Raw genomic sequence first — 24,360 nt, forward strand, 5'->3', positions numbered from 1 at the left:
GCCAGCACCTACACCCTACACCCTGAGCCAGCACCTACACCCCACACCCTGAGCCAGCACCTACACCCTACACCCTGAGCCAGCACCTACACCCTACACCCTGAGCCAGCACCTACACCCTACACCCTGAGCCAGCACCTACACCCTACACCCTGAGCCAGCACCTACACCCTACACCCTGAGCCAGCACCTACACCCTGAGCCAGCACCTACACCCTGAGCCAGCACCTACACCCTACACCCTGAGCCAGCACCTACACCCTGAGCCAGCACCTACACCCCACACCCTGAGCCAGCACCTACACCCCACACCCTGAGCCAGCACCTACACCCTACACCCTGAGCCAGCACCTACACCCTACACCCTGAGCCAGCACCTACACCCTGAGCCAGCACCTACACCCTGAGCCAGCACCTACACCCTACACCCTGAGCCAGCACCTACACCCTGAGCCAGCACCTACACCCTGAGCCAGCACCTACACCCCACACCCTGAGCCAGCACCTACACCCTACACCCTGAGCCAGCACCTACACCCTACACCCTGAGCCAGCACCTACACCCTACACCCTGAGCCAGCACCTACACCCTGAGCCAACACCTACACCCTGAGCCAGCACCTACACCCTACACCCTGAGCCAGCACCTACACCCTGAGCCAGCACCTACACCCCACACCCTGAGCCAGCACCTACACCCTGAGCCAGCACCTACACCCCACACCCTGAGCCAGCACCTACACCCTACACCCTGAGCCAGCACCTACACCCTACACCCTGAGCCAGCACCTACACCCTGAGCCAGCACCTACACCCTACACCCTGAGCCAGCACCTACACCCTGAGCCAGCACCTACACCCTGAGCCAGCACCTACACCGTGAGCCAGCACCTACACCCCACACCCTGAGCCAGCACCTACACCCTGAGCCAGCACCTACACCCTACACCCTGAGCCAGCACCTACACCCTGAGCCAGCACCTACACCCTACACCCTGAGCCAGCACCTACACCCCACACCCTGAGCCAGCACCTACACCCCACACCCTGAGCCAGCACCTACACCCTACACCCTGAGCCAGCACCTACACCCTACACCCTGAGCCAGCACCTACACCCTACACCCTGAGCCAGCACCTACACCCTACACCCTGAGCCAGCACCTACACCCTGAGCCAGCACCTACACCCTACACCCTGAGCCAGCACCTACACCCTGAGCCAGCACCTACACCCTGAGCCAGCACCTACACCCTGAGCCAGCACCTACACCCTACACCCTGAGCCGACACCTACACCCTGAGCCTACACCCTACACCCCACACCCTGAGCCTACACCTACACCCTGAGCCTATACCTACACCCTGAGCCTACACCCTACACCCTGAGCCAGTACCTACACCCTACACCCTGAGCCTGCACCTACACCCTACACCCTGAGCCAGCACCTACACCCTACACCCTGAGCCAGCACCAACACCCTACACCCTGAGCCAGCACCTACACCCTACACCCTGAGCCAGCACCTACACCCTACACCCTGAGCCAGCACCTACACCCTACACCCTGAGCCAGCACCTATTCCCTGAGCCAGCACCTACACCCTACACCCTGAGCCAGCACCTACACCCTACACCCTGAGCCAGCACCTATTCCCTGAGCTAGCACCTACACCCTACACCCTGAGCCACCACCTACACCCTACACCCTGAGCCAGCACCTACACCCTACACCCTAAGCCAGCACCTACACCCTACACCGAGCCAGCACCTACACCCTGAGCCAGCACCTACACCCTACACCCTGAGCCAGCACCTATTCCCTGAGCTAGCACCTACACCCTCAGCCAGCACCTACACCCTCAGCTAGCACCTACACCCTGAGCCGGCACCTACACCCTGAGCCAGCACTTACACCCCGAGCTGGTACCTACACCCTGAACCAGCACCCTACACCCTGAGCCGGCACCTACACCCTGAACCAGCACCCTACACCCTGAGCCGGCACCCTATGCCAAGCCGGCACCCTACTTCCTGAGCCGACACCCTATGCCCTGAGCTAGCGTCCTATGCCAAACTGGCACCCTACGCCCTGAGCCAATACCCTATGCCAAGCCGGTACCCTACACCCTGAGCCGGCACCCTATGCCAAGCCGGCACCCTGCACCCCAAGCCGGCACCCTATGCCCTGAGCTAGTACCCTATGCCAAGCTGGTACCCTACACTCTGAGCCGGCACCCTATGCCAAGCCGGCACCCTGCACCCCAAGCCGGCACCCTATGCCCTGAGCTAGTACCCTATGCCAAGCCGGCACCCTACTTCCTGAGCCGACACCCTGTGTCCTGAGCTAGCATCCTATGCCAAGCCAGCACCCTACGCCCTGAGCCGGCACCCTATGCCCTGAGCCGGCACCCTATGCCAAGCCGGCACCCTGCACCCTGAGCCGGCACTCTCGGTCACTCTAGTGGCTGTCCTGAAGCGTCTACAGCAGGGGAAGAGGCATTCACTTTTACTTGGCTTGTGTCCCCTAGGCTGGGCTGATGAGGCTGAGTGGGGACGGAGGTTTCTTCCCCGGAGCTCCTTGGGCTCCTTGCTTCCATGCATCAGCTAAACTTCCAACCATTGGAGGCTGTGTGCTCAGGCTCAGACCCTCACTTTTTTTGGGGGGGCGGGGTCTGGTCTTGGGGCCTGAACTCTGGGCCTGGGCGCTGCCCTTCAGCTCTTCAGCTCAAGGCTGGTGCTCTACCACTTGAGCCACGGCGCCACTTCTGGCTTTTTCTTTTTGCTTATGTGGTGCTGGGGAATTGAACCCAGCGCCTCATGCATGCAAGGCAAGCGCTCTACCACTGAGCCACCTTCCCAGCCCCCCCTCACTTTTTTTTTTTTGTCAGTCCTGGGTCTTGAACTTGGCCTTGGCACTGTCCCTGAGCTGCTTTTGCTAAAGGCTAGTGCTTGATCACTTGAGCCACAGCGCCACTTCTGGCTTTTTCTGTGTATGTGGTACGGAGGAATCTAACCCAGGGCTTCATGCATGCTAGGTGAGCACTCTACCACATTCTCAACTCCTCTCACTTTTTCACCCCCAGCCCGGATCATATCTTGGATGCCAGGCCCTTGCATCCCTGGCTCCAGCACCCTGTACCCCAGCATCACCAGGAATAGAGAGCCCTGTGTGTCTCCACTCCTCAGTTACCTTGGGGAGATGGTCCAGACAGGTCTCCCAGGCCTTGCCACCAGGGCTGAGCAGCACCCTTCCCTTTGGCACCTGCCCGGATCCTCTAGCCAGCTCCCCACAACCTACCTAAGAGCGGTCCCCACTGCCTGGCCTCCACACGGCATGGCCGTTGGCTGAGCACCAGCCCCAGACCACCCGAACACAACAGGCCGGGCTGCTAAACGTGCTCTGCTCACATGCTCCGGGAAGGGCCAGAACCCCAATGCACGGCCTTCCAGAGACAGCTCCTGCTTTCGGCCTGTGCTCAGGGCAGGTTGCAGATAGCAGGGCCAAGAGAACCCCGTGTACCCCCAGAACATGGCCAGACGGGTGGGGGCATGGGAGGCGAGGCAGCCAGGCTAAGTGTGGGCGAGCGTGTGGTCTGGAGCTAAGGGAGGCGGGCCGGGGGCCTCTTGTGGGCCAGCTGAACCTGTCACGGGGTGCAGACACACAGGCCCACCTGTGCCCTTGGTCTGACGTTGCTGAGCGCCTCAGGTGCTCTGGACACTGGGAGTCCTGAGACCAGGTGTGTGTAAGCACTCCTGTCTGGAGTTTGCTGACGCCCTGCCCCGGGAGGGGGTCAACTACAGCCCCTGAGGAGGCTGGACACAGAGCTGGGAGGGCAGGTTACCTCCTCCCTAGCAAATGAAGGCTCTCCTGTGGCCCGTGGAAGGCCTGCCGGTTAGACTGGTTAGACTGGGACCAGTGTGCCAGCACCAGCAGGGCCCTTGCTCCCGGGAGGCGTGGTGATCATGGGCACTGGCTGGCCGAAGGGGATGAGGCCGGAGCTGGGGACACAGGCCTTTCTCCACACAGACAAGCCAGACCTCAGCGGCGTGAGTAGTCAGCCCAGCCTGGACCAGGGCTTTGCCCAGAACAACTCTTCCCTTTTGTTCTCCTTGGTTGTTGGGCTGTTTTACCCCCCCCCACACACACACGTTTGGCCAGCTGCCAGCGGCCAAGCTCACATCCGGAAGCTTCTCCCTCCAGAGCCAACATCTGTCTCTCCCTATCATCCCTCCCATGACCCCCACCGGCTCCCAGGCATCCACTCCCCCTAATTGTCCTGGAGGGGGTGGGGGAGAGGGACTTCAGGGAGTCTCTGTGGGACCTGCCCTGGGCTTGGCTAGCTTTCCAGGAAGTCCTGGCTGGTGAGCCCTGGGGACAGCGGTCACATGGGTCCATGAGCCTGAGGACGGCGGTCACATGGGGTACGGGCCAGTCGCACCAGCTTGGCCGCTGCCCGGCCCTGCCTGAGCCTGCCCCCTGCCCCCCTTTCTGGCTCCAGAGGCCGGCATCCAGACGCAGCGGTCAGGCCGGACAAACCCTGAGCAGGGCACAGCCTGGCGGCCGCCTGCCAGAGCCACCACCCGGAACCCCGGTGAGAGGCGGCCTGGCCCCTTCCAGTCTTCCCAGGCCTCTGGCCCCGCAGCCATGGAGCATGAAGACCCGGCTGAGGCGTTCCTGGGGCTGCGCGCCAGGCGGCTGCGGGCGGTGGAGCTGCTGCAGCTGGCAGCAGGCTCGGGGCTGGCGGCCTATGCCGTGTGGGCGCTGCTGCTGCAGCCCGGCTTCCGCGGGGTGCCGCTGCGGCTGCAGGTGCGGGGCGCGGGGGGCCGGACCGGGGGAGCCCCCCAGCCTCCCTGCCGCTGGTCCCAGCGCCCGCACCTCCTCTCCAGGTGCCCTACGTGGGTGCGAGTGCGCGGCAGGTGGAGCACGTGTTGTTGCTGCTGCGAGGCCGCCCCGGGAAGACGGTGGACCTGGGCTCCGGGGACGGCAGGATTGTAAGTGTGTGTGCACGCGCACACGTGCTCATCCCTGTGTCCCACGGACCCCTCCCCTGCACCAGCTCACACTCGCGACTCCCGCAGGTGCTGGCGGCACACCGGTGCGGGCTCCGGCCGGCCGTGGGCTATGAACTGAACCCATGGCTGGTGGGGCTCGCACGCCTGCACGCGTGGAGGGCCGGCTGCGCAGGCCGCGTCCACTACTACCGCCAGGATCTCTGGAAGGTAACCTGGGGAGCCCTGGGACCCCAGGCCTCGGCTGCCCTCCCCGCACGCCCCTAGCCCTCATCTCCGCTCGGGTCTTGCGCAGGTGAGCCTGAAGGACTGCTACAACGTGTCTGTGTTCCTGGCCCCCAGTGTGGTAGGTCGGGGGTTTGCTGCTCTGCCGGGAGGTCGGGCCGTGTTCGGCGTTGGCCGGCCTGGGGCCTGGGCCCGGGTACTGGGCCCGCTGACAGCCGACCCCGCCCGCCCCATCCCCTGCTCTTTCCCACAGCTGCCCCTGCTGGAGGACAAGCTTCGGGCAGAGCTGCCCCCTGGGGCTCGCGTGGTAGCGGGGCGCTTCCCGCTCCCTACTTGGCAGCCTGTGGCCGTGGCGGGAGAGGGCCAGGACTGCGTCTGGGCCTACGACATCCCTGGCGCTGGGTTTGCTGTGTCCTCCTTGGGAGTGCCCAGCGAGGCCACCCCAGGGTTGGGCTCTCCCCCAGTCCCCAGGACCCCCACCATACAGGCTGGCTGGACACAATAAAGACTCTGCAGCTCCCACCCCAACTCTTGTTTGGTAGAGAAGGGCTGATTTTCCGGGGTGGGGTTTGGGGAGGCTCCTCCACGCCGGCTGCCCTCGGAGACCGGCTAGCGGGTGCTGCGTGTGCTCGGATGCTGGGGCCTGGCTGGAGGTAGGGCCTCTCCATTCTGGGGGTCCTCAGAACCCACCAGCGTCCGCAGTCTCAGAATCTCCTGCTTATACCTTGGAGGAGAGGTTGGGTGAAGTTGCTTGCTTGGTGGTGGGCTTTCTTCCCTCTTCTGGGGCCGAGATCCTTGGGTCATGCCTGGCCCACCTGCCTAGATGCTGGTCTACGTACTCCTGTAACTCAGCAAGCTGCTCTTCCGCCACCGTGGCCCGGACCAGCAGCTGGGCCTGCTGACGCTCCAGCTCCGCCTGGCAGCAAAGCACACCGTGAGCCAGGGCATGGGGTGCGGCGGGGCCCCTGCCCAGCCTTGCCTACTACCTGGGTGTTCCTGGAGAAGTCCCGGAGCTTCTGGTGGATCTCGGCCCAGGACACAGTGGCCAGGCCCCTGGCAGAGGGACAAAAGGGCGGTTTCCGCGGGGGGGTCCCACCCAGGCCCATTGGGTTCTTGTTTCCCCAAACCCTAAGAGGTGTTTCCTCACGGGCCCTGCTCACGGGCAGCCGGGAAGGGGGAGGTCTGAGCCAGGGGCCTGCCTGGTCACAGGCGGTCGGCGCCCACTCTGACCTCGGGCGGGCTCTCTCTGACCTCCTTCTAGCAGGTCCCTCTTCTTTGTCTGCAAGCTGCTTAGCGGGAGCAGCTACTTCACTATTCCTGTGATTAGTGTCTCCCAGACACCCCAGGAGATGCCAGGGCAGGGGTAGCAGGAATAAATGAAGGCCGGGCGGCTGCAGGGTTCTGTGCTCTGCCTCTTCCTCCATTCTCCTCCTGCCCCCACCCTGCCCAACTCACAGCGGCCGTGATGTCCCCTGGGAGCCTTCACCAGGTCCTTTCTCTGGGCCCAGAAGTGAGGTCCCGAGGCTGCGGCACTGTAAGACATGACGAGGACCCTCCGCAGGCCGCGCAGAGGCCCCCGGGCTTTGCCGAGCCCTGGAGTTCTGTCCCAGGGCAGCGCTGGGCAGCGGGGAGAGGCCCTGGGCTTGCTTGTCTCACCTTATCATCCCTTGGGTGGCCAGGCTTGGCAGCACAGGTGGCCCCGGGGGTCTCCAGTGCCTTGCTGGGGTCCGTCGGTGCCTGGGGCCGTTCCTGCTGCACACTAAGCCGCACTCCAGGTCACATGGGGCTCACCCCACCCCATGAACCCGAGCCAGGATGGGGCCTACCTGCAAGTGGTCAGCAGCAACTCGTGCCTACGACTTAAGTCTGCCAGGCGCTTGCGATAGGTCCGGGCGGCCTGTGCCAGCTGCTGCTCACGGCTGCGGTGCGCTGCCCTGATGTCCTCCAGAGTGGCTTCCAGGAATGTCCGCAGGGAAGCCTGGCCCGTACCACTGGCCTGTTCCTGGGGGGATGGGGCGGAGCTTACTTGGGCCCCGCCTCTTCCCCTGTCCCGGCCAGCTGGGTACTCTGCCTGCGGTGGTGCCCAGCGGCCAGGGCTCAGCATCTGCCCGGACCTCAGGAGGGCTGCTCACCACCGCCTGCTGCGTACAGTGCTGCAGCCGTGCGGCATATTCCTCCATCAGTCTCTTCAGCCGCAGCTGCAGCCGGGCGTTGTCGGCCTCGGCCTGGCGGAGCTGGGCCTGGCAGGTGGACAGTACCTGGGAAGACGGGAACCTTTGCTGCATTTCTAGGCCCCGTCCTCCAGACCTCTTACGTGTGTACGGCGGGCTGAGCCTCACCATAGCTTGTGTGGCCAGTCGCTGCCCAGCCGCCCTGGCTTCTTCTTGGGTTCCCTGCAGCTGCCGGTCCAGGGCTGCCCTGCTGACAGCGTGGGGCTCAGTCAGGCCAGGGTGAAGGATCAGTGCTGTCCTGCTGGGCCCTCCCGGTCCAGGATGGGGGGGTTGCTCACACTCGTTCCTGCAGGGCCTGCTGCACCCAGGTCCCATCTTCCCGCAGGTATCCCCCGACTCCCGGCGGCTGTACGGTACACAGAGCTGGTTGTTCAGACCCAACCCCCAGCGGCCCCCCAGGAGCGAAGCCCTGCGTTAGGGGCTGTGTGGTCCCGTTGCTCCCCAGTTTGACTTGCTCTTGCTCAGAAGCCAGGTGTCCCTGGGCTGCATCCCCAGGGAAGAACAGACGGGACTGAGGCTCGGGTGAGCAAGCTTCCACCTGGCCGCGCCCCCGTGGAACTCACCAGCACCCCGCACCCAGCCCTCCACGTGCTCACGGTGACCTGGGGTCTCTGGTGCTCCTGGGGCTCAGGCCCCTGAGTTCTGTGGCTGAACTCCTGTGCCGGTGTTGGGCAGCACCCCTGGTGAGAGTCTGCTGGGGCTTTGTGGCTGGCGTGATCGTGGTGCAGCTCCAGCTCCAGCACCCGACTCTCCAGCCGCAGGACCTGGAGGCAACAGGGCAGCTGCCTGCTGGACTGCCCAGCGTGGGCACGCATGTATCTGGGCACAGACACGGCCACACAGCTCACAAGGGACAGCCCAGGTGGTGCCTGGCGGAGGCGCTCACCTCCCTCCGCAGCTGGAAGACTTCAGCCTCGTGCTGCTCCTGCAGGCGGTGGGTGGTGATCTGAAGGTCAACCAACTCCTTGGAGATCTGCGGGTGCCAGGTTGAAAGGCGCTGCCTCTGGGCCCCCTGGCTGCCCTCCCCAACTGGGAGCTCCGGGGTTCCCCATCCACCTGCAGCTGCTGCTGCTCACTCAGCTCCCGGGCGGCCGGAAGCTCCGTCTGCAGGCTGCCGGCCCATGCGGGGGTGTCCCCAGGCTCTCCCAGCAACCAGCTGTCAGCCCCTGGCACCTGGGGAGGCCGCAGCACCCCAGGCCCCAGTGGGTCTGAGGCCTGGGCTCTGGACACCCAGCCAAGGCGGCCCTTCCCTGGCCAGGAGAGGAGTGGGGCCTGCACAACCCCCTGGCCTCTGAGGGAAAGAGCCAGACCCAGGGTGGTGTTGGGGAGACTCACTTTCTCCATGGCTCTAGGCGGCTCCTCTCCTAGAGCTGTGCCCAGGGCGGCCCGGCTCCTGCCGGGTGGTGGCTGTTGACTGGCCTGGTTGCCAAGGCCTCTGTGGTCTTCGGGCCTACCTGCCCCGCCCAGGAGGCCCGGGCTGGCCGTGGCCGGGCAGCGGCTGGGGGGGCGCTCTGGGTGGAGCCCCTGTGTGAAGGCCCTCCCTGCTGGCTGCCGTGGGGGGGGGGGAGGGAAGGGGAGGCGGGAGGAGGGGGGGCGAGGGGGAAAGAAGGGGAGGGAAGGGGAGGGAAGGGGAGGCGGGGGGAGGGGGGCGAGGGGGGAAGAAGGGGAGGGAAGGGGAGGGAAGGGGAGGCGGGAGGAGGGGGGGCGAGGGGGGAAGAAGGGGAGGGAAGGGGAGGTGGGGGGAGGGGGGCGAGGGGAGCTGGGGGGAGGGGGCGAGGGGAGCTGAGGGGGACAGAGGTCGAGAGGAAAGCGAGGGGCACGGAAACGCCCAGCCGCCCTCCGTGCCCTGTGCCCGTGGGCCAGGTCACCCACTCCTAGTGGCCTTCTGTCCCCGCACCCAACCTGAGCACGTGTGTGTGTGTGTGTGTGTGTGTGTGTGTGTGGACGGCGGGGGCGGGGCTCCGGGCAGCGCTCGTGCAGGGGGCGGGGCTCTGGAAGATGGGGCGGGGCTCTGGGAGTCCCAGGTGCAGGGGGCGGGGCTCCGGGCATCCCTCGTGCAGGGGCGGGACTCCAGGCAGCGCTCGTGCAGGGGGCGGGGCTCTGGAAGTCCCAGGTGCAGGGGGCGGGGCTCTGGGAGATGAGGCGGGGCTCTGGGAGTCCCAGGTGCAGGGGGCGGGGCTCTGGGAGTCCCAGGCGTAGGGGGTGGGGCTCCGGGCATCCCTCGTGCAGGGGGCGGGGCTCTGGGAGTCCCAGGTGCAGGGGGCGGGGCTCTGGGAGATGAGGCGGGGCTCTGGGAGTCCCAGGTGCAGGGGGCGGGGCTCTGGGAGTCCCAGGCGCAGGGGGTGGGGCTCCGGGCATCCCTCGTGCAGGGGGCGGGGCTCTGGGAGTCCCAGGTGCAGGGGGCGGGGCTCTGGGAGATGAGGCGGGGCTCTGGGAGTCCCAGGTGCAGGGGGCGGGGCTCTGGGAGTCCCAGGCGCAGGGGGTGGGGCTCCGGGCATCCCTCGTGCAGGGGGCGGGGCTCTGGGAGTCCCAGGTGCAGGGGGCGGGGCTCGCGGCGTCCCGCGTTCAGGGGGCGGGGCTCGCGGCGTCCCGCGCGGAGGGACCGGGCTGTGGGCGCCCGAGGAAGGGTCTGAGCATGCGCCCCGCCCGGCGCGCTCCCTGCCGCGCGTGCGCGCTGCCTCCCGCTGCGGAGGTTCCGGCCGGGAGGCGGGGTAGCGGCCGGCCAGCGCAGCTCCGGCGTCGGGGCCGTGACCGCCTTCGTCCTCCGTCCCCGTCGCCCAGGTCTCCCGCCCGTCCTGGCCTGCGCACCGGTGCGGTGAACGGAGAGGCCGGGCTGCCGGCGGGGCCTCCGGAGGAGGGGGGCGGGCGGCGGGCGGCGGGCCGGGCCCGGGGAGCCGCGGTCCTTCCGGGAGCTTCCGGGGCGGCGGGCGGGGGCGCGCCCTCTCGGGGCGCCGGGGTCTGAGCCCCGCGACATGAAGGTCAAGGTCATCTCGGTGCTGGAGGACAACTACATGTACCTGGTCATCGAGGAGCGCACGCGGGAGGCCGTGGCCGTGGACGCGGCCGTGCCCACGCGGGTGAGGGCCCCGCCCGCCGCCCGGCCCCGCCCCGCCCCGCTTGGCCCGGCCCCGCCCCACCCGGCTCGGCCCCGCCCCACCAGGCCCCGCCCACCGCCCGGCCCCGCCCCGCTTGGCCCGGCCCCGCCCCGCTTGGCCCGGCCCCGCCCCACCCGGCTCGGCCCCGCCCCACCAGGCCCCGCCCACCGCCCGGCCCCGCCCCGCCCCGCCCCGCTTGGCCCGGCCCCGCCCCACCCGGCTCGGCCCCGCCCCACCAGGCCCCGTCCACAGCCCGGCCCCGCCCCGCCCTGCTCGGCTCGGCCCTGCCCCGCCAGACCCCGCCCCACCAGGCCCCGCCCCACCAGGCCCCGCCCCACCAGGCCCCGCCCCACCAGGCCCCGCCCCACCCCACCAGGCCCCCCCACCCCACCTGGTCCCGCCCCGCCCCGCCCCTCTGTGCCCCAGCACCTGCGCGCGCCGCCCGGCCCCCCCCAGCGCCCCGTTCCCAGGCCCGGCCCCCCAGCGCCCGGTTCCCAGGCCCGGCCCCCCAGCGCCCGGTTCCCGGCCCCCCCAGCGCCCGGTTCCCAGGCCCGGCCCCCCAGCGCCTGGTTCCCGGCCCCCCCAGGCCTGTCCCCCCAGGCCCGGCCCCCCCCAGCGCCCCGTTCCCAGGCCCGGCCCCCCAGCGCCCGGTTCCCGGCTCCCCCAGCGCCCCGTTCCCAGGCCCGGCCCCCCAGCGCCCGGTTCCCGGCCCCCCCAGCGCCCGGTTCCCAGGCCCGGCCCCCCAGCGCCCGGTTCCCGGTCCCCCCAGGCCCGGCCCCCACCCGTGCCCCCCGCTGCCCCCCCCACCCGGACTCCCTCCTTCCAGCTGCTGGAGATCGCGGGCCGAGAGGGCGTGTCCCTGACCACGGTGCTGACCACACACCACCACTGGTGAGCGCCGTGGGGCCGGGCGCCCGGGGCCGCCGCTGCCGCCCGCGCCCAGTGTGACCGGCTGGGCTCCCCCGCAGGGACCACGCCCGGGGAAACGCGGAGCTGGCGCGGCTGCTGCCCGGGCTGGCCGTGCTGGGAGCCGACGAGCGCATCTGCGCGCTCACCCGCAGGCTGGCCCACGGCGAGGAGCTGCTGGTGAGCCTGCGCAGGGCCGGGAGGTGTCCAGGCCGGGACCCCAGGGAGCTGCCCTGGCCAGAGAGCTGCCTGGGCCCAGGGGCTGCCCGGGCTGCTTGCCAACCCTCAGGCCCTCACGTCCCTTACTCTGGTGCTGCAGTTTGGGGCCATACATGTGCGCTGCCTTCTGACACCGGGCCACACGTCGGGCCACATGAGCTACTTCCTGTGGGAGGACAACAGCCTGGATCCACCTGCCCTCTTTTCAGGTGCCCTGTGAGCGGGAACCTGCCACCCCTTCCCGTGCACACTGCCCACCTTCTCTGACCCATCTTCCTCCCCAGGAGACGCCCTGTCGGTGGCTGGCTGTGGCTGGCGCTTGGAGGACACAGCTCAGCAAATGTACCAAAGCCTGACAGACATCCTGGCTAACCTGCCCCCCGAGACGGTGAGTGGGCCCTGGTTCTGTGACCAGGTTTCTGCACGCAGTGACCCGGCATGGACCCCGGCCAGGCCCCGAGCACTCGGACATCCCTGTGCCATGGAGCACCCGCTTTCCGCAGAAGGTGTTTTGTGGGCACGAACACACGCTAAGCAACCTGGAGTTTGCACAGCAAGTGGAGCCCTGCAATGACCACGTGAGAACCAAACTAGCCTGGGCTCAGGTATGGCCGCTCTGCGTCCCCTTCTCCCTGGGAGGGTGTTGTGGGGGCACTGCCCTGGTTTGACCTCAGGGACCCAGGGGCAGAGCCCCAGGGGTTGGCACCACTGCCACCAGTGGCTGTAGTGGCGTGGGCCTGGGACTCGCTGCCCAGCGCTGGAGTCCTGGGCGGCGCTGGATGGCCCGTGGCCGTCAGAGGCGTCCTGTGGTGGCGAGGGCCTGTGTCATTGCAGAAGAGGGAGGAGGACGACGTGCCCACTGTGCCTTCCACCCTGGGCGAGGAGCTCCTGTACAACCCTTTCCTGAGAGTTGAGTGAGTACGGCTGCGGCGGGGCCCGCCGGGGCTCCCTGCGGCACGGGCTGGCCAGGGCTGGTGTCCCGCTGTCCTTGGGGCCCCCGTGGCAGTCACTGGGGTAGTTAGGCGGGTGCTCAATGTCCCTGTCACCGGGAGGCACATTGTCATCCCCTGGCCTGCCCATCCCCGCTCTCCTGGGCATCCAGCCAGACCTGCTTTCCCTTATAGGGAGGGGCCCGTACGCCAGTTCACAGGCCAGACGGCCCCGGCCCAGGTCCTGGAGGTGCTCTGCAGGGAGCGGGCAAAGTTCCAGCACACGTCCGAGCCGCCGCAGCCCCAGGCCCGGGCTCTCCTGGCTCTGCAGTGGGGCCTTCTGAGCGCACTCCGGCAGAAGTGAGCCCGAGGACCCCCCTCTGGGTCCTCCCCTCCCCTAGCAAGGGACAAGGGCCTCTGCCAGTCCCTGGCCTGGGACTTCCTGCTGGGCTCGGCTGGCTGCTGCTCAGCCCTGGCCTGCTGCTCCAGGAGGCCGCCAGGTGCAGGGAGGGGCTTTGTACTGTAAATAAAGCACTCAAAGCCTGGTTCAGTGACATGCCAAATGCCATCTGTTTATTAGGACAAGGCCGGACCAGGTGAGGGCCAGACTGGGGACAGCCCAGCCCCCATCTTCCTCACACACACCTGGTTTGAGGGCGCCAGGCACCCCTCCCTTCCAGGCCCCATGTGGGGCAGTCCAGCCCCGTGGCCCTCTGCACCGGCTTCAGGGTTGACCCTGGAGAGCAGGAATGGGGTTCACCAGGAGTGGGTCATCACAGCCAGGAGTGGGGCGTCGGCGCTCTTGCAAGTCAGTTCTGGCCAGAGAAGGAGGTTCTGGAAGCTCCCTTTGGCTGCCCCATCCCAGCAGGGCCAGTCCGGAGGCACGGGCCGTGTGTGTGGGCCGTCTGAGCGAGGCTATCCGTGCACGGGCTGTGTGTGCAGGCCGTCTGTGCGAGGTGGCCCCTGGTGAGCGCCACCGGGGCCCAGCACAGTCCTGCAGCTCACTCTGAGTTTTGGAGAAGGCCCCCGCGGCTGAGGGTGTGTGGCCTCGCCGACCGGAAGGCGCCTACCACCGGATGCTGAGGCCTGAGCTGGGCCTCTCTACTGCGTGGTACTGAGTGTGCAGCAGGCGGCCAGCCAGCTCTGAGCCCTCACCCTGCAGCCAGTGCTGGTACAACTCCTGGACTTCAGGTATGTCCTCTGGTGCCCGTGTCCTGACCATGCTGTACTTTTTCTCCACCTGCAGGAGAAGCTGCTTGCTGGTTGTGTCCGCAGCCTTGAGCTGGCCCCCGCCGTTCAAGCAACCTGGGGCAGAGCAGAGCAGGGGTAGGGTAGTGAGAGTGCCAGGCGGGGATTCCCAACACCGCCTCCCCCCCCCCCCCCCCCCGCACTGGTGGAAGGCCATCCATCAGTGCCCAGGCGGCTACCTGACGGGCAGGCCATGATCTCCACGTAGTGGTAGGGGCAGCGGCCCCGCTTCAGCTTCTGTACGAGGTTCTGGATGTTGCGAAAGCCATAGGCCGTGGCGAAGTGCAGCAGCACGCGGCCCTCCCTCTCCAGGGCCACCTCCTGGAAGTCCTTGTTCCTGGTGGCACAGGCTGGGCTTGCGCCATGCCCCCTCCCCTGCGGGTACCCGGCCCCCTGGGGAGGCCTGCTGGGGTCCCTGGCTCCCGGCAGCTTCCCCCCACATCCGGTACAGCAGAACCTCATCCGGCTTTTGGCTTCCTTAACTGCACCGATGGAGTGCAGCAGGCGGGGTCCGGCCCGGCCTCTCGGGTTGGGGTCCGTCTCCCCGCCCACCTTGGGGCGGCGCCGGCGGGCAGCGCGCGGCACTCACCTCAGAGGTCTGTAGGTGACCTCGTCCACGTGGATCCCAAAGAGCTCCTGGGCTGCGTAGCGGAACACGTGCTCCAGGTACCCTCCGGACCCCCCGCCCCGGTGGCTGGTGGGCTCTTCACACGTGCCGCCGGTCCTGGGGGAAGGGCGTGTTAGTGCACCCCCCCCTCCAGCCGCCAGCCACTGCGCTGGGCTGAGCCGGGCTGAGCCTTGCCTCCCGTCGAGCCTCGGGGCTCTAGGGTGGCAGAACCCACCCACACCACCAAGGTCCTGGAAGCTACAAGGCTGGACTCAGCTACACCCGACGCAGCCCCTGCCTAGCCCAAGCAGGCCACAGTGTGCGAAGGCAGAGAGGTGGGACAGGGACCCAACCCCCCCGCCCCCAGGCCATTAGGAAGCCGAAGTGAACGTTCCCAGTGACTGCATAGACTCACAGGCTGTCCAGAGCGGCTGGCTCCAGCTCCAAGAGCGAGACCCCCTCTTCCTCCAGCAGCTGGAAGACTTCCCCTGCAGCGGAACCACAGCGCACAGCTCAGCGCGAAGCTGTCCGGGGAGCCCGGCTGACCCCTGGACTCTGGGAGGGCCGCCTCAGCCCTGCCGGGCGATGCAGGCTGCTCAGCTCAGAAGCGGGGTGAAGGTCGAGCCCAGGGATCTGCTGCCTGTCCCCCAACACACACAAGGAGACACAGCGGGGGGCTGCGGGACCCTTGGGGGCGTCCCAGCAACACACTGGCGGGGGCGGGCCCTGGAGGCTCACCTGTGGTGAGCACGCAGTCCACCTCCCGAGCCAGGTGCTCCCGGCTGAGGAAGTCGGGTCTAGATGCTTCCAGCTTTTTGTCATAGCAGGGCATCACCGTGACGTGGTAGACCTTGTCCGGGGTCAGGTGCTGCGGGAACAAGGGAGTGGGGGGTATCACCACCTCGGACGGCCTGGCCGTGACAGGAGAGGCGGGACCCATGGCTGCCCAGGATGTCAGCTGTGAGACCAAGTTTTCCAGAAGGTTCTGTGCACGTGGATGCCACGAGGCCGACCTGCGGAAGGCCAGCTGTGCACACGGCCATGGGCACTGCGTGAGTGGCTCCCTCCCAGCCCCCGCTGGCCAGGACCTCAGGCAGAGCCAGGCGGTATTTACCCAGCGGCCTGTGTGGGCTCCGGCCACCTCTGGGCAAGTGACAAGCACTTCCTTTTCAGAGCTGGCCCCTGGCGACACCTGGGCAGCGGGGGTGACGGAGAACCAAGACTGTCCACAGCAGCCACCGTGGGGTTCCCTGGCAGCTGGCCCCGCCACCCCCAGCTCACGGCCCAGGCCGCTACCTGCTGCTGCGTGAAGAAGTCCTTGACCAGGGCGCCCATGACCTGCTGGGGAGAGCGCACCGTGCTGAGGTAGGGGAGGACGAGGCTGCCGTGCGTCTTCTCGGCGTAGCAGATCCAACCTGAGCCAGAGGAGCAAACGGGTGTTGGCGGTGTCGGGGACGCGGGGCAGCAGGGGGGCTTTTAGCAGCTTGGCAGTGACTTGACATTCTGGGGGCGGGCCCCTCCCCCAGTGTCACCGCTGTCACGAGGCAGCGCCCGCTCCAGGCAGCCGGCACTGCGGGGCGGGCAACAGCGGGCGACCCCTGGGGCACCTCCACCCTCCGCCCCACGCACACCTGGGCAGGCAGAAGCCAGTACGGGCAAGGCCTCTTTGGAGTCAGCCTGGCGTCGGAATCGCCGCACAAACTCTCGCTGGCTCTCCAGGAGGCTGAAGTTCCTGGAGAAGGCGGTGTCGAATACGTAGTGCACCCCTGGAAGTGGAAGTGGAAGGAGGGGGGAGCTTGACACCTCGCCGTGGCAGGAGCCAGCGGGGCAGGGGGCTGGCACCGTGGGACACGCTGTTCCCACAGGAGGACAACCGTTAACAGTGGGGCGCAGATTCTGTTCCCCAGCAGCCACCAGAAGACGCTGCGCACAGCGGTGACCCCGCTTCACCTGCTCCCCAGCACCCACCCACGGGCTCTTCTGCATCCCGTCACTGGAAGTGAGCTCAGCCCGCGACAACGTTCCTCCCACAGATGCCTACCTTACACGGCCCACTCCGGGTGCCCACGGCCCTGTCCCTGAGATGCCTTGGGCTCATGCGCAGCCTGGCTGCCACATGCAGCTCCCACAGGATGTGCAGAGAGGAGTCCCTGCCCCCAGCTCCACCGGAGCTCGCGTGCCAGGTAACACTGTACCCACTGTCACCATCGGAATCAGGTCTGGGTCCCTGGGGTGCCCGGGACTTGGGTGAGGCCACAGCACTGTGAAGTCCACAAACCAGACCAGCCATAGCACCAGTGTGCTCCTGAGGGAGCTGGATCCCACGGCCCAGTGTCCTGTGGTTGGGCTGTGAGCGCCACGTCCAGCCCCTGGCCCCTTGCCAGGGCAGGCTGCCGGCGGCTGGAAGACTGGAGCCCATTGAACAGGGGTCGCCTCTCACAGCACCCACGTCCTCCTGCAGCCCAGCACCCAGCACAGAGCCAGCCAGGGCCGGCCCAGGCCGAGTGCCGCAGAACTGCCTTAAAGGCGGGAACCGAGGTCTGGGTGGGAGGTCTGGCCCAGGTGGGAGGGTGCCTGCCGAGGTCTGGGTGGGAGGTCTGGCCCAAGTTAGCGTGCCTGCCGAGGTCTGGGTGGGAGGTCTGGCCCAGGTGGGAGCGTGCCTGTCTAGCAAGCACGAGGTCCCGAGTTCAAACTTCACTACAAAAAAAAAAAAAGCCAACAAAACAACCTCCCAAACCACATGAGAACCCCCAAAGTACAACAGGGAAGGCAAAGCACAAAACCAGAATGCAGAGGGCTTCTCCCGAGACCCTGCCCTCAGCCATCAGGCAAAACTTCAGGCTGAAGTCAGACTTGGAGCCGAGTCTCTGCTGTGGGGTTCACAGGGAGTGATGCGTGACTCCGGTGGGAAGAGGCCCCGGCCCAGATGCCCTTTTGTTCTGTGGCGGTGACGCACCCAGCATTCTGTGCCTACCTAATTTCTTAAAGAACGAAGTTAATTTCCTGGCAGTGTCTGTGGGATCCAGCTGAAACCTCACTGCCAGGGACGCCGTGGACTGAGGAGAGATTGACACCACCAGCAGCCGCTGCTCACCGGGCGCTGCTGTCTGCAAAGCAAGGGAGGAAGGCCTCTGGCCCCGCAAGCCTGGTGCAGATCCCCAGTGCCCAGCCTGCCGTAGCTGGGCGCCGTCGCTCCAGAGAGCAAGGTACACTCAGAACCCAAAGTTCAGGGTCCGGGACTGACGGGTGGAGCGTGCAGACATGCTAGGGGAGTGCCCTGGAGACCCACGAGTCTCCTGGAAAAGGGTGGGCGGCCGGGACGAGGTGCCTGGCGGAAACACGGCGGGCTGCGGGGGCCCATCTCCACGGCTTACCTTATTAGCATCCAGAACTTTCCGAAGCTCCTCGTGGCTCTGCTGGGTGATGAGGACGGTCTCTGCGGAGGTGACACAGCCGCTGCACGCCAGGCAGTCATTGAGCGAGACCTTGGCTCTCTCCAGCTTCTGGGTCCCACCATCCTGCGGAGGAGAACACGGGTGGAAGGTCCTGTGTGGGGCTCAGAGCCCACAGGCCTGGGCTCAGCAGGACCTGTCTTCCTTTTATAAACAGCTGCCACGGCAGCTGTCTGAGCTGCTTGCCACTCCATTTTCATTTCTACTTTTGGGGTGCTAGGGATTGAACTTGGCCTTATGTGTGCCAGGAAGTCACGCTGCCACTGAGCCAAGTCCCTAGCCCTGCTACTCGATCGTTTTCTTTTTTTCCTTTGAGGTGGAAGATAGTAGGAGGGGTTGAACTCAGGGCCTGCTACCTGCTGGGCAGGTGCCTGTCACTTCACACGTGTACCCAACCCTGACTCGATGTTTTAAAAAATTTCATACTTATGATGGAAATGTTAAATTTACATCCTAGGTGTTCATATCAATGTCACATTCATTAGCATATCTGAGTGATGCGACCAGGGAGGGCGTGGATTAAGTCAGTGCAGAAAAGTGGACTCGCTCACTCAAGGGTCTGGGGGCCGTCCAGCCCCCTGGGTGTGCACTCAGGCTATGAGAAAAGAGGACAAGCCAGGGTGGACAAGAGAGGAGAGAGGGTGGCGTGGACAGTAGTGTCAGACTCAACAGAACAGAACAGACCCTGGAGTCAAGGTCCTAGAGTTCAGATGTGAAGACAGTTGGGGTGAATTTTAACACTGTCACACCCAGATCTTATGATTGTTTAATTAGGAAGGAACTAGGTGTCCTGGTGCCGGAATAGAAAATCTAGGACTGCGGCAGACAGGTCTGCCTGCCCTACCCTGCCCCCACCCCTGGTCAGTGAGGGGCCAGGAACTGAGGTCTGGGTGGGAGAAGGGACTGGCGGGGGAAGCAGAAGACTCAGGGTCACATGTGTCACCCGACGAGGTCCTGGAAGTGTCTCAGATCCCCCAGCTTACAGCATGCACTTGGAAGTAACTTCCGTCGTCTTCAATGTGGATCTTAGCCGCGCCACTTCCCGGCTTCTTATCCACCTTCACGGGCTTGATGCAGTCCTGTGCCGGGAGAGACCCAGGCCCGGCCTGTGAGGGAGGAAGCTGGGCTCCAAGCAGGCTGCGTGCAGGCCAGGCGGCACCAGGCAGTGGCCCCAGGGCCGCAAACAGGGAGCGCCCCCCGCGGCTGAAACCATCCTAGGCTAGGGCTGAGGCCAGGTCAGCCCGAAGGCCAGGCTACAGACCGCCTGCCCGCCAAAGCTCTGCCCACCACGGATGCCCAGGTCAGCCCAAGGGCCAGGCTACAGACCACCTGCCCGCCAAAGCTCTGCCCACCACGGATGCCCAGGTCAGCCCGAGGGCCAGGCTACAGACCGCCTGCCCGCCAAAGCTCTGCCCACCACGGATGCTCAGGTCAGCCCGAGGGCCAGGCTACAGACCGCCTGCCCGCCAAAGCTCTGCCCACCACGGATGCCCAGGTCAGCCCGAGGACCAGGCTACAGACCGCCTGCCCGCCAAAGCTCTGCCCACCATGGATGCCCAGGTCAGCCTGAGGACCAGGCTACACACCGCCTGCCTGCCAAAGCACTGCCTACCCTGACCTCCATCCTAAGTGTGGACAGCAGCACCGGCCCTCCACCTCTGCAGGCAGGGGGCGGGGGTGGGGGTGGGGTGGGGGATGGGGGGAACGGCGGCCAGGCCCGACTGACAGCCCCCAACAACCCCCCACAGCCCCCTCCCCCGCCCCCCTGACAGCCCCCTCCCTCCTCCCCCCTGACAGCCCCTCCCCCGCTGACAGCCCCGCCCCTCCCCCCACAGCCCCGCCCCCCGCTGACAGCCCCTCCCTCCTCCCCCCACAGCCCCGCCCCGCTGACAGCCCCGCCCCCGCTGACGGCCCTGCCCCGCCCCCACAGCCCCGCCCCCCGCTGACAGCCCCGCCCCCGCTGACAGCCCCCTCCCCCCCACAGCCCCGCCCCCGCTGACGGCCCCGCCCCCGCTGGCGGCCCCGCCCCGCTGGCAGCCACGCCCCCCGCTGACGGCCCCGCCCCGCTGACAGCCCCGCCCCGCCCCCGCTGACGGCCCCGCCCCGCTGACAGCCCCGCCCCGCCCCCGCTGACGGCCCCGCCCCCGTTGACGGCCCCGCCCCCCGCTGACGGCCCCGCCCCGCTGACGGCCCCGCCCCGCTGACAGCCCCGCCCCCGCTCACGGCCCCGCCCCCGCTGGCGGCCCCGCCCCGCTGGCAGCCACGCCCCCGCTGACGGCCCCCGCCCCGCTGACAGCCCCGCCCCGCCCCCGCTGACGGCCCCGCCCCCGTTGACGGCCCCGCCCCCCGCTGACGGCCCCGCCCCGCTGACGGCCCCGCCCCGCCCCCGCGCCCTCCCACCGGTGTCCCCGCGGCGGGGCGGGACCCCCACTCCGGGGGCCTGCCTGCGAACCCCACGCCCTCCCACGGCTCCGAGGGCCCCGCGGGGCATCTCGGGGCACGGCGACCTGGCCGGCCGGCCCGGCCTCAGTTTCCCCGGAAGGAGGACGGAAGCCGCGCTATCTGAAGCCCCGGCCAGGAAGACGCAGCTGGGAGCGGCTGCCCCCGCCCCGGCGCCGCGCCCGCCCCGGCCGGCTCACCTGAGACGGCCCGATGAAGTCGTCCAGGTCCGTCAGCTGCAGCGCCCCGCTGAAGGGCGACGCCATGTCGGCCGCGCCGCCGCCCGGCGCACGTGTCGCCAAATGGCGCTAAACAATGGCGCTAAACGACGGGGCTCTTCCGCCACGCTGCCGGAAAGCGGCGCACGGCCGTAAAGCGGCCCGGGGCCCGGGGGGCGGGAGCTCGGCGCCCTCCGCCGGCGGCCCGGAGCTCGGCGCCCTCCGCCGGCGGCCCGGAGCTCGGCGCCCTCCGCCGGCGGCCCGGAGCTCGGCGCCCTCCGCCGGCGGCCCGGAGCTCGGCGGCCCGGAGCTCAGCGCCCTCCGCCGGCGGCCCGGAGCTCGGCGCCCTCCGCCGGCGGCCCGGAGCTCGGCGGCCCGGAGCTCAGCGCCCTCCGCCGGCGGCCCGGAGCTCGGCGCCCTGCGCCGGCGGCCCGGAGCTCGGCGGCCCGGAGCTCGGCGGCCCGGAGCTCGGCGGCCCGGGGGGAGCAGCGCGGGACCGCGTGTCAGGTGCGCGCGCGCGCGGTTCTCGGCGTTGAACCCGGGCCTCACGCGTGCCGGGCCCCGTTTGGCTTCGGCTCCCAAGCTGTGCCCAGACTGGGCTCCCGCCGCCGTCTGAGGAGAAGGAGACCTCGCCGGCCGGCGCCTCCGCCCCTGCCCGGCGCGGGTGGACGGCGGGGTCCGTGGAGAGGCCTCGGGGCCGCGGTGGGTCCGTGGAGAGGCCTCGGGGCCGCGGTGGGTCCGTGGAGAGGCCTCGGGGCCGCGGTGGGTCTGTCTGTGGACAGGCCTCGGGGCCGCGGTGGGTCTGTGGAGAGGCCTCGGGGCCGCGGTGGGTCTGTCTGTGGAGAGGCCTCGGGGCCGCGGTGGGTCTGTCTGTGGACAGGCCTCGGGGCTGCGGTGGGTCTGTCTGTGGACAGGCCTCGGGGCTGCGGTGGGCTCTGGCTCCTCTATGGGCCCGGCCCGGCCTTGGCTTAGCGGCATCAGCTCAGGGCTGATCACGTCCTGGGGGCTGGGCCTGGATTCAGCCGGCCTCCCCCTGCCTCCCCCTGCCTCCCCCTGCCTCCCCCTGCCTCCCCCTGCCTCCCCCTGCCTCCCCCTGCCTCCCCCTGCCTCCCCCTGCCTCCTCCCCCTGCCTCCCCCTGCCTCCTCCCCCTGCCTCCTCCCCCTGCCTCCTCCCCCTGCCTCCCCCTGCCTCCTCCCCCTGCCTCCTCCCCCTGCCTCCTCCCCCTGCCTCCCCCTGCCTCCTCCCCCTGCCTCCTCCCCCTGCCTCCTCCCCCTGCCTCCCCCTGCCTCCTCCCCCTGCCTCCTCCCCCTGCCTCCTCCCCCTGCCTCCTCCCCCTGCCTCCTCCCCCTGCCTCCCCCTGCCTCCTCCCCCTGCCTCCTCCCCCTGCCTCCTCCCCCTGCCTCCTCCCCCTGCCTCCTCCCCCTGCCTCCTCCCCCTGCCTCCTCTCCCTGCCTCCTCCCCCTGCCTCCTCCCCCTGCCTCCCCCTGCCTCCCCCTGCCTCCTCCCCCTGCCTCCTCCCCCTGCCTCCTCCCCCTGCCTCCCCCTGCCTCCCCCTGCCTCCTCCCCCTGCCTCCCCCTGCCTCCTCCCCCTGCCTCCTCCCCCTGCCTCCTCCCTGCCTCCCCCTGCCTCCCCCTGACTCCTCCCCCTGCCTCCTCCCCCTGCCTCCCCCTGCCTCCTCCCCCTGCCTCCCCCTGCCTCCTCCCCCTGCCTCCTCTCCCTGCCTCCTCCCCCTGCCTCCTCCCCCTGCCTCCTCCCCCTGCCTCCTCCCCCTGCCTCCTCCTCCTGCCTCCTCCCCCTGCCTCCCCCTGCCTCCTCCCCCTGCCTCCCCCTGCCTCCTCCCCCTGCCTCCCCCTGCCTCCCCCTGCCTCCTCCCCCTGCCTCCTCCCTGCCTCCTTCCCCTGCCTCCTCCCCCTGCCTCCTCCCCCTGCCTCCTCCCCCTGCCTCCTCCCCCTGCCTCCTCCCCCTGCCTCCCCCTGCCTCCTCCCCCTGCCTCCCCTGGCCTCCTCCCCCTGCCTCCTCCCCCTGCCTCCTCCCTGCCTCCCCCTGCCTCCCCCTGCCTCCCCCTGCCTCCTCCCCCTGCCTCCCCCTGCCTCCTCCCCCTGCCTCCCCCTGCCTCCCCCTGCCTTCTCCCCCTGCCTCCTCCCTGCCTCCTTCCCCTGCCTCCTCCCCCTGCCTCCCCCTGCCTCCCCCTGCCTCCCCCTGCCTCCTCCCCCTGCCTCCTCCCCCTGCCTCCTCCCCCTGCCTCCCCCTGCCTCCTCCCCCTGCCTCCTCCCTGCCTCCTTCCCCTGCCTCCTCCCCCTGCCTCCTCCCCCTGCCTCCTCCCCCTGCCTCCTCCCCCTGCCTCCTCCCCCTGCCTCCTCCCCCTGCCTCCCCCTGCCTCCTCCCCCTGCCTCCCCCTGCCTCCTCCCTGCCTCCCCCTGCCTCCCCCTGCCTCCTCCCCCTGCCTCCTCCCCCTGCCTCCCCCTGCCTCCCCCTGCCTCCTCCCCCTGCCTCCTCCCCCTGCCTCCTCCCTGCCTCCCCCTGCCTCCCCCTGACTCCTCCCTGCCTCCCCCTGCCTCCCCCTGCCTCCTCCCCCTGCCTCCTCCCCCTGCCTCCCCCTGCCTCCTCCCCCTGCCTCCCCCTGCCTCCTCCCCCTGCCTCCTCTCCCTGCCTCCTCCCCCTGCCTCCTCCCCCTGCCTCCTCCCCCTGCCTCCTCCCCCTGCCTCCTCCCCCTGCCTCCTCCCCCTGCCTCCCCCTGCCTCCTCCCCCTGCCTCCTCCTGCCTCCTCCCCCTGCCTCCTCCCCCTGCCTCCCCCTGCCTCCCCCTGCCTCCTCCCCCTGCCTCCCCCTGCCTCCTCCCCCTGCCTCCCCCTGCCTCCTCCCCCTGCCTCCTCCTGCCTCCTCCCCCTGCCTCCTCCCCCTGCCTCCCCCTGCCTCCCCCTGCCTCCTCCCCCTGCCTCCCCCTGCCTCCTCCCCCTGCCTCCTCCCCCTGCCTCCTCCCTGCCTCCCCCTGCCTCCCCCTGACTCCTCCCTGCCTCCCCCTGCCTCCCCCTGCCTCCTCCCCCTGCCTCCTCCCCCTGCCTCCCCCTGCCTCCTCCCCCTGCCTCCCCCTGCCTCCTCCCCCTGCCTCCTCTCCCTGCCTCCTCCCCCTGCCTCCTCCCCCTGCCTCCTCCCCCTGCCTCCTCCCCCTGCCTCCTCCCCCTGCCTCCCCCTGCCTCCTCCCCCTGCCTCCTCCTGCCTCCTCCCCCTGCCTCCCCCTGCCTCCTCCCCCTGCCTCCCCCTGCCTCCCCCTGCCTCCCCCTGCCTCCTTCCCCTGCCTCCTCCCCCTGCCTCCTCCCTGCCTCCTTCCCCTGCCTTCTCCCCCTGCCTCCTCCCTGCCTCCTCCCCCTGCCTCCTCCCCCTGCCTCCTCCCCCTGCCTCCTCCCCCTGCCTCCTCCTCCTGCCTCCTCCCCCTGCCTCCCCCTGCCTCCTCCCCCTGCCTCCCCCTGCCTCCTCCCCCTGCCTCCCCCTGCCTCCCCCTGCCTCCCCCTGCCTCCTCCCCCTGCCTCCTCTCCCTGCCTCCTCTCCCTGCCTCCTCCCCCTGCCTCCTCTCCCTGCCTCCTCCCCCTGCCTCCTCCCCCTGCCTCCTCCCCCTGCCTCCTCCCCCTGCCTCCTCCTCCTGCCTCCTCCCCCTGCCTCCCCCTGCCTCCTCCCCCTGCCTCCCCCTGCCTCCCCCTGCCTCCCCCTGCCTTCTCCCCCTGCCTCCTCCCCCTGCCTCCTCCCCCTGCCTCCTCCTCCTGCCTCCTCCCCCTGCCTCCCCC

At 68.9% G+C, this 24,360-nt stretch overlaps 5 protein-coding genes and 1 long non-coding RNA gene across 7 annotated transcripts; 3 read left to right on the forward strand and 3 right to left on the reverse strand.

Moving 5' to 3' along the window:
* The first annotated feature begins 4,482 nt into the window (after positions 1-4,482).
* Antkmt (adenine nucleotide translocase lysine methyltransferase) lies at positions 4,483-5,758 on the forward strand. The gene is made up of 5 exons (XM_042668653.1): positions 4,483-4,808; positions 4,889-4,993; positions 5,081-5,221; positions 5,307-5,357; positions 5,490-5,758. The coding sequence occupies exons 1-5, from the start codon at positions 4,647-4,649 to the stop codon at positions 5,739-5,741; spliced, it is 711 nt and encodes a 236-aa protein (XP_042524587.1). The 5' UTR covers positions 4,483-4,646; the 3' UTR covers positions 5,742-5,758.
* A 65-nt stretch (positions 5,759-5,823) lies between these two features.
* On the reverse strand, positions 5,824-10,441 carry Ccdc78 (coiled-coil domain containing 78). Its single transcript, XM_042668664.1, has 13 exons — positions 9,478-10,441; positions 8,524-8,717; positions 8,354-8,440; positions 8,070-8,231; positions 7,746-7,813; positions 7,576-7,654; positions 7,369-7,494; positions 7,063-7,238; positions 6,893-6,995; positions 6,692-6,768; positions 6,223-6,289; positions 6,052-6,152; positions 5,824-5,960 (listed from the first exon to the last, which is right to left on the reverse strand). The coding sequence occupies exons 1-13, from the start codon at positions 10,439-10,441 to the stop codon at positions 5,846-5,848; spliced, it is 2,319 nt and encodes a 772-aa protein (XP_042524598.1). The 3' UTR covers positions 5,824-5,845.
* Haghl (hydroxyacylglutathione hydrolase like) lies at positions 10,366-13,161 on the forward strand. Its single transcript, XM_042668648.1, has 8 exons — positions 10,366-10,544; positions 11,389-11,453; positions 11,531-11,648; positions 11,788-11,896; positions 11,972-12,075; positions 12,191-12,292; positions 12,522-12,601; positions 12,812-13,161. The coding sequence occupies exons 1-8, from the start codon at positions 10,440-10,442 to the stop codon at positions 12,978-12,980; spliced, it is 852 nt and encodes a 283-aa protein (XP_042524582.1). The 5' UTR covers positions 10,366-10,439; the 3' UTR covers positions 12,981-13,161.
* Position 13,162: 1 nt separating this feature from the next.
* Ciao3 (cytosolic iron-sulfur assembly component 3) lies at positions 13,163-20,670 on the reverse strand. 2 transcript variants are annotated; one of them, XM_042668646.1, is made up of 11 exons: positions 20,563-20,670; positions 18,907-19,002; positions 17,846-17,989; positions 17,446-17,578; positions 16,103-16,237; positions 15,768-15,886; positions 15,210-15,339; positions 14,887-14,959; positions 14,454-14,588; positions 14,044-14,201; positions 13,163-13,921 (listed from the first exon to the last, which is right to left on the reverse strand). In XM_042668646.1, the coding sequence occupies exons 1-11, from the start codon at positions 20,626-20,628 to the stop codon at positions 13,683-13,685; spliced, it is 1,428 nt and encodes a 475-aa protein (XP_042524580.1). In that variant the 5' UTR covers positions 20,629-20,670; the 3' UTR covers positions 13,163-13,682. The 2 variants fall into 2 exon arrangements, with proteins under 2 accessions (XP_042524580.1, XP_042524581.1); XM_042668647.1 differs by having other exon boundaries at positions 13,713-13,856.
* LOC122098153 lies at positions 15,747-17,565 on the forward strand. The gene is made up of 3 exons (XR_006145679.1): positions 15,747-15,836; positions 16,505-16,654; positions 17,482-17,565. It is a non-coding gene; the product is annotated as an uncharacterized LOC122098153 (long non-coding RNA).
* Positions 20,671-21,558, reverse strand: LOC122098169 (proline-rich protein 2-like). Its single transcript, XM_042668665.1, has one exon. It carries the CDS (start codon positions 21,556-21,558, stop codon positions 20,671-20,673), a length of 888 nt encoding a protein of 295 aa, XP_042524599.1.
* Between the last annotated feature and the right edge of the window lie 2,802 nt (positions 21,559-24,360).

This window comes from Dipodomys spectabilis, unplaced genomic scaffold, assembly GCF_019054845.1.
Source record: "Dipodomys spectabilis isolate Male_0828 unplaced genomic scaffold, ASM1905484v1 ptg000461l, whole genome shotgun sequence".
NCBI lineage: Eukaryota > Metazoa > Chordata > Mammalia > Rodentia > Heteromyidae > Dipodomys > Dipodomys spectabilis.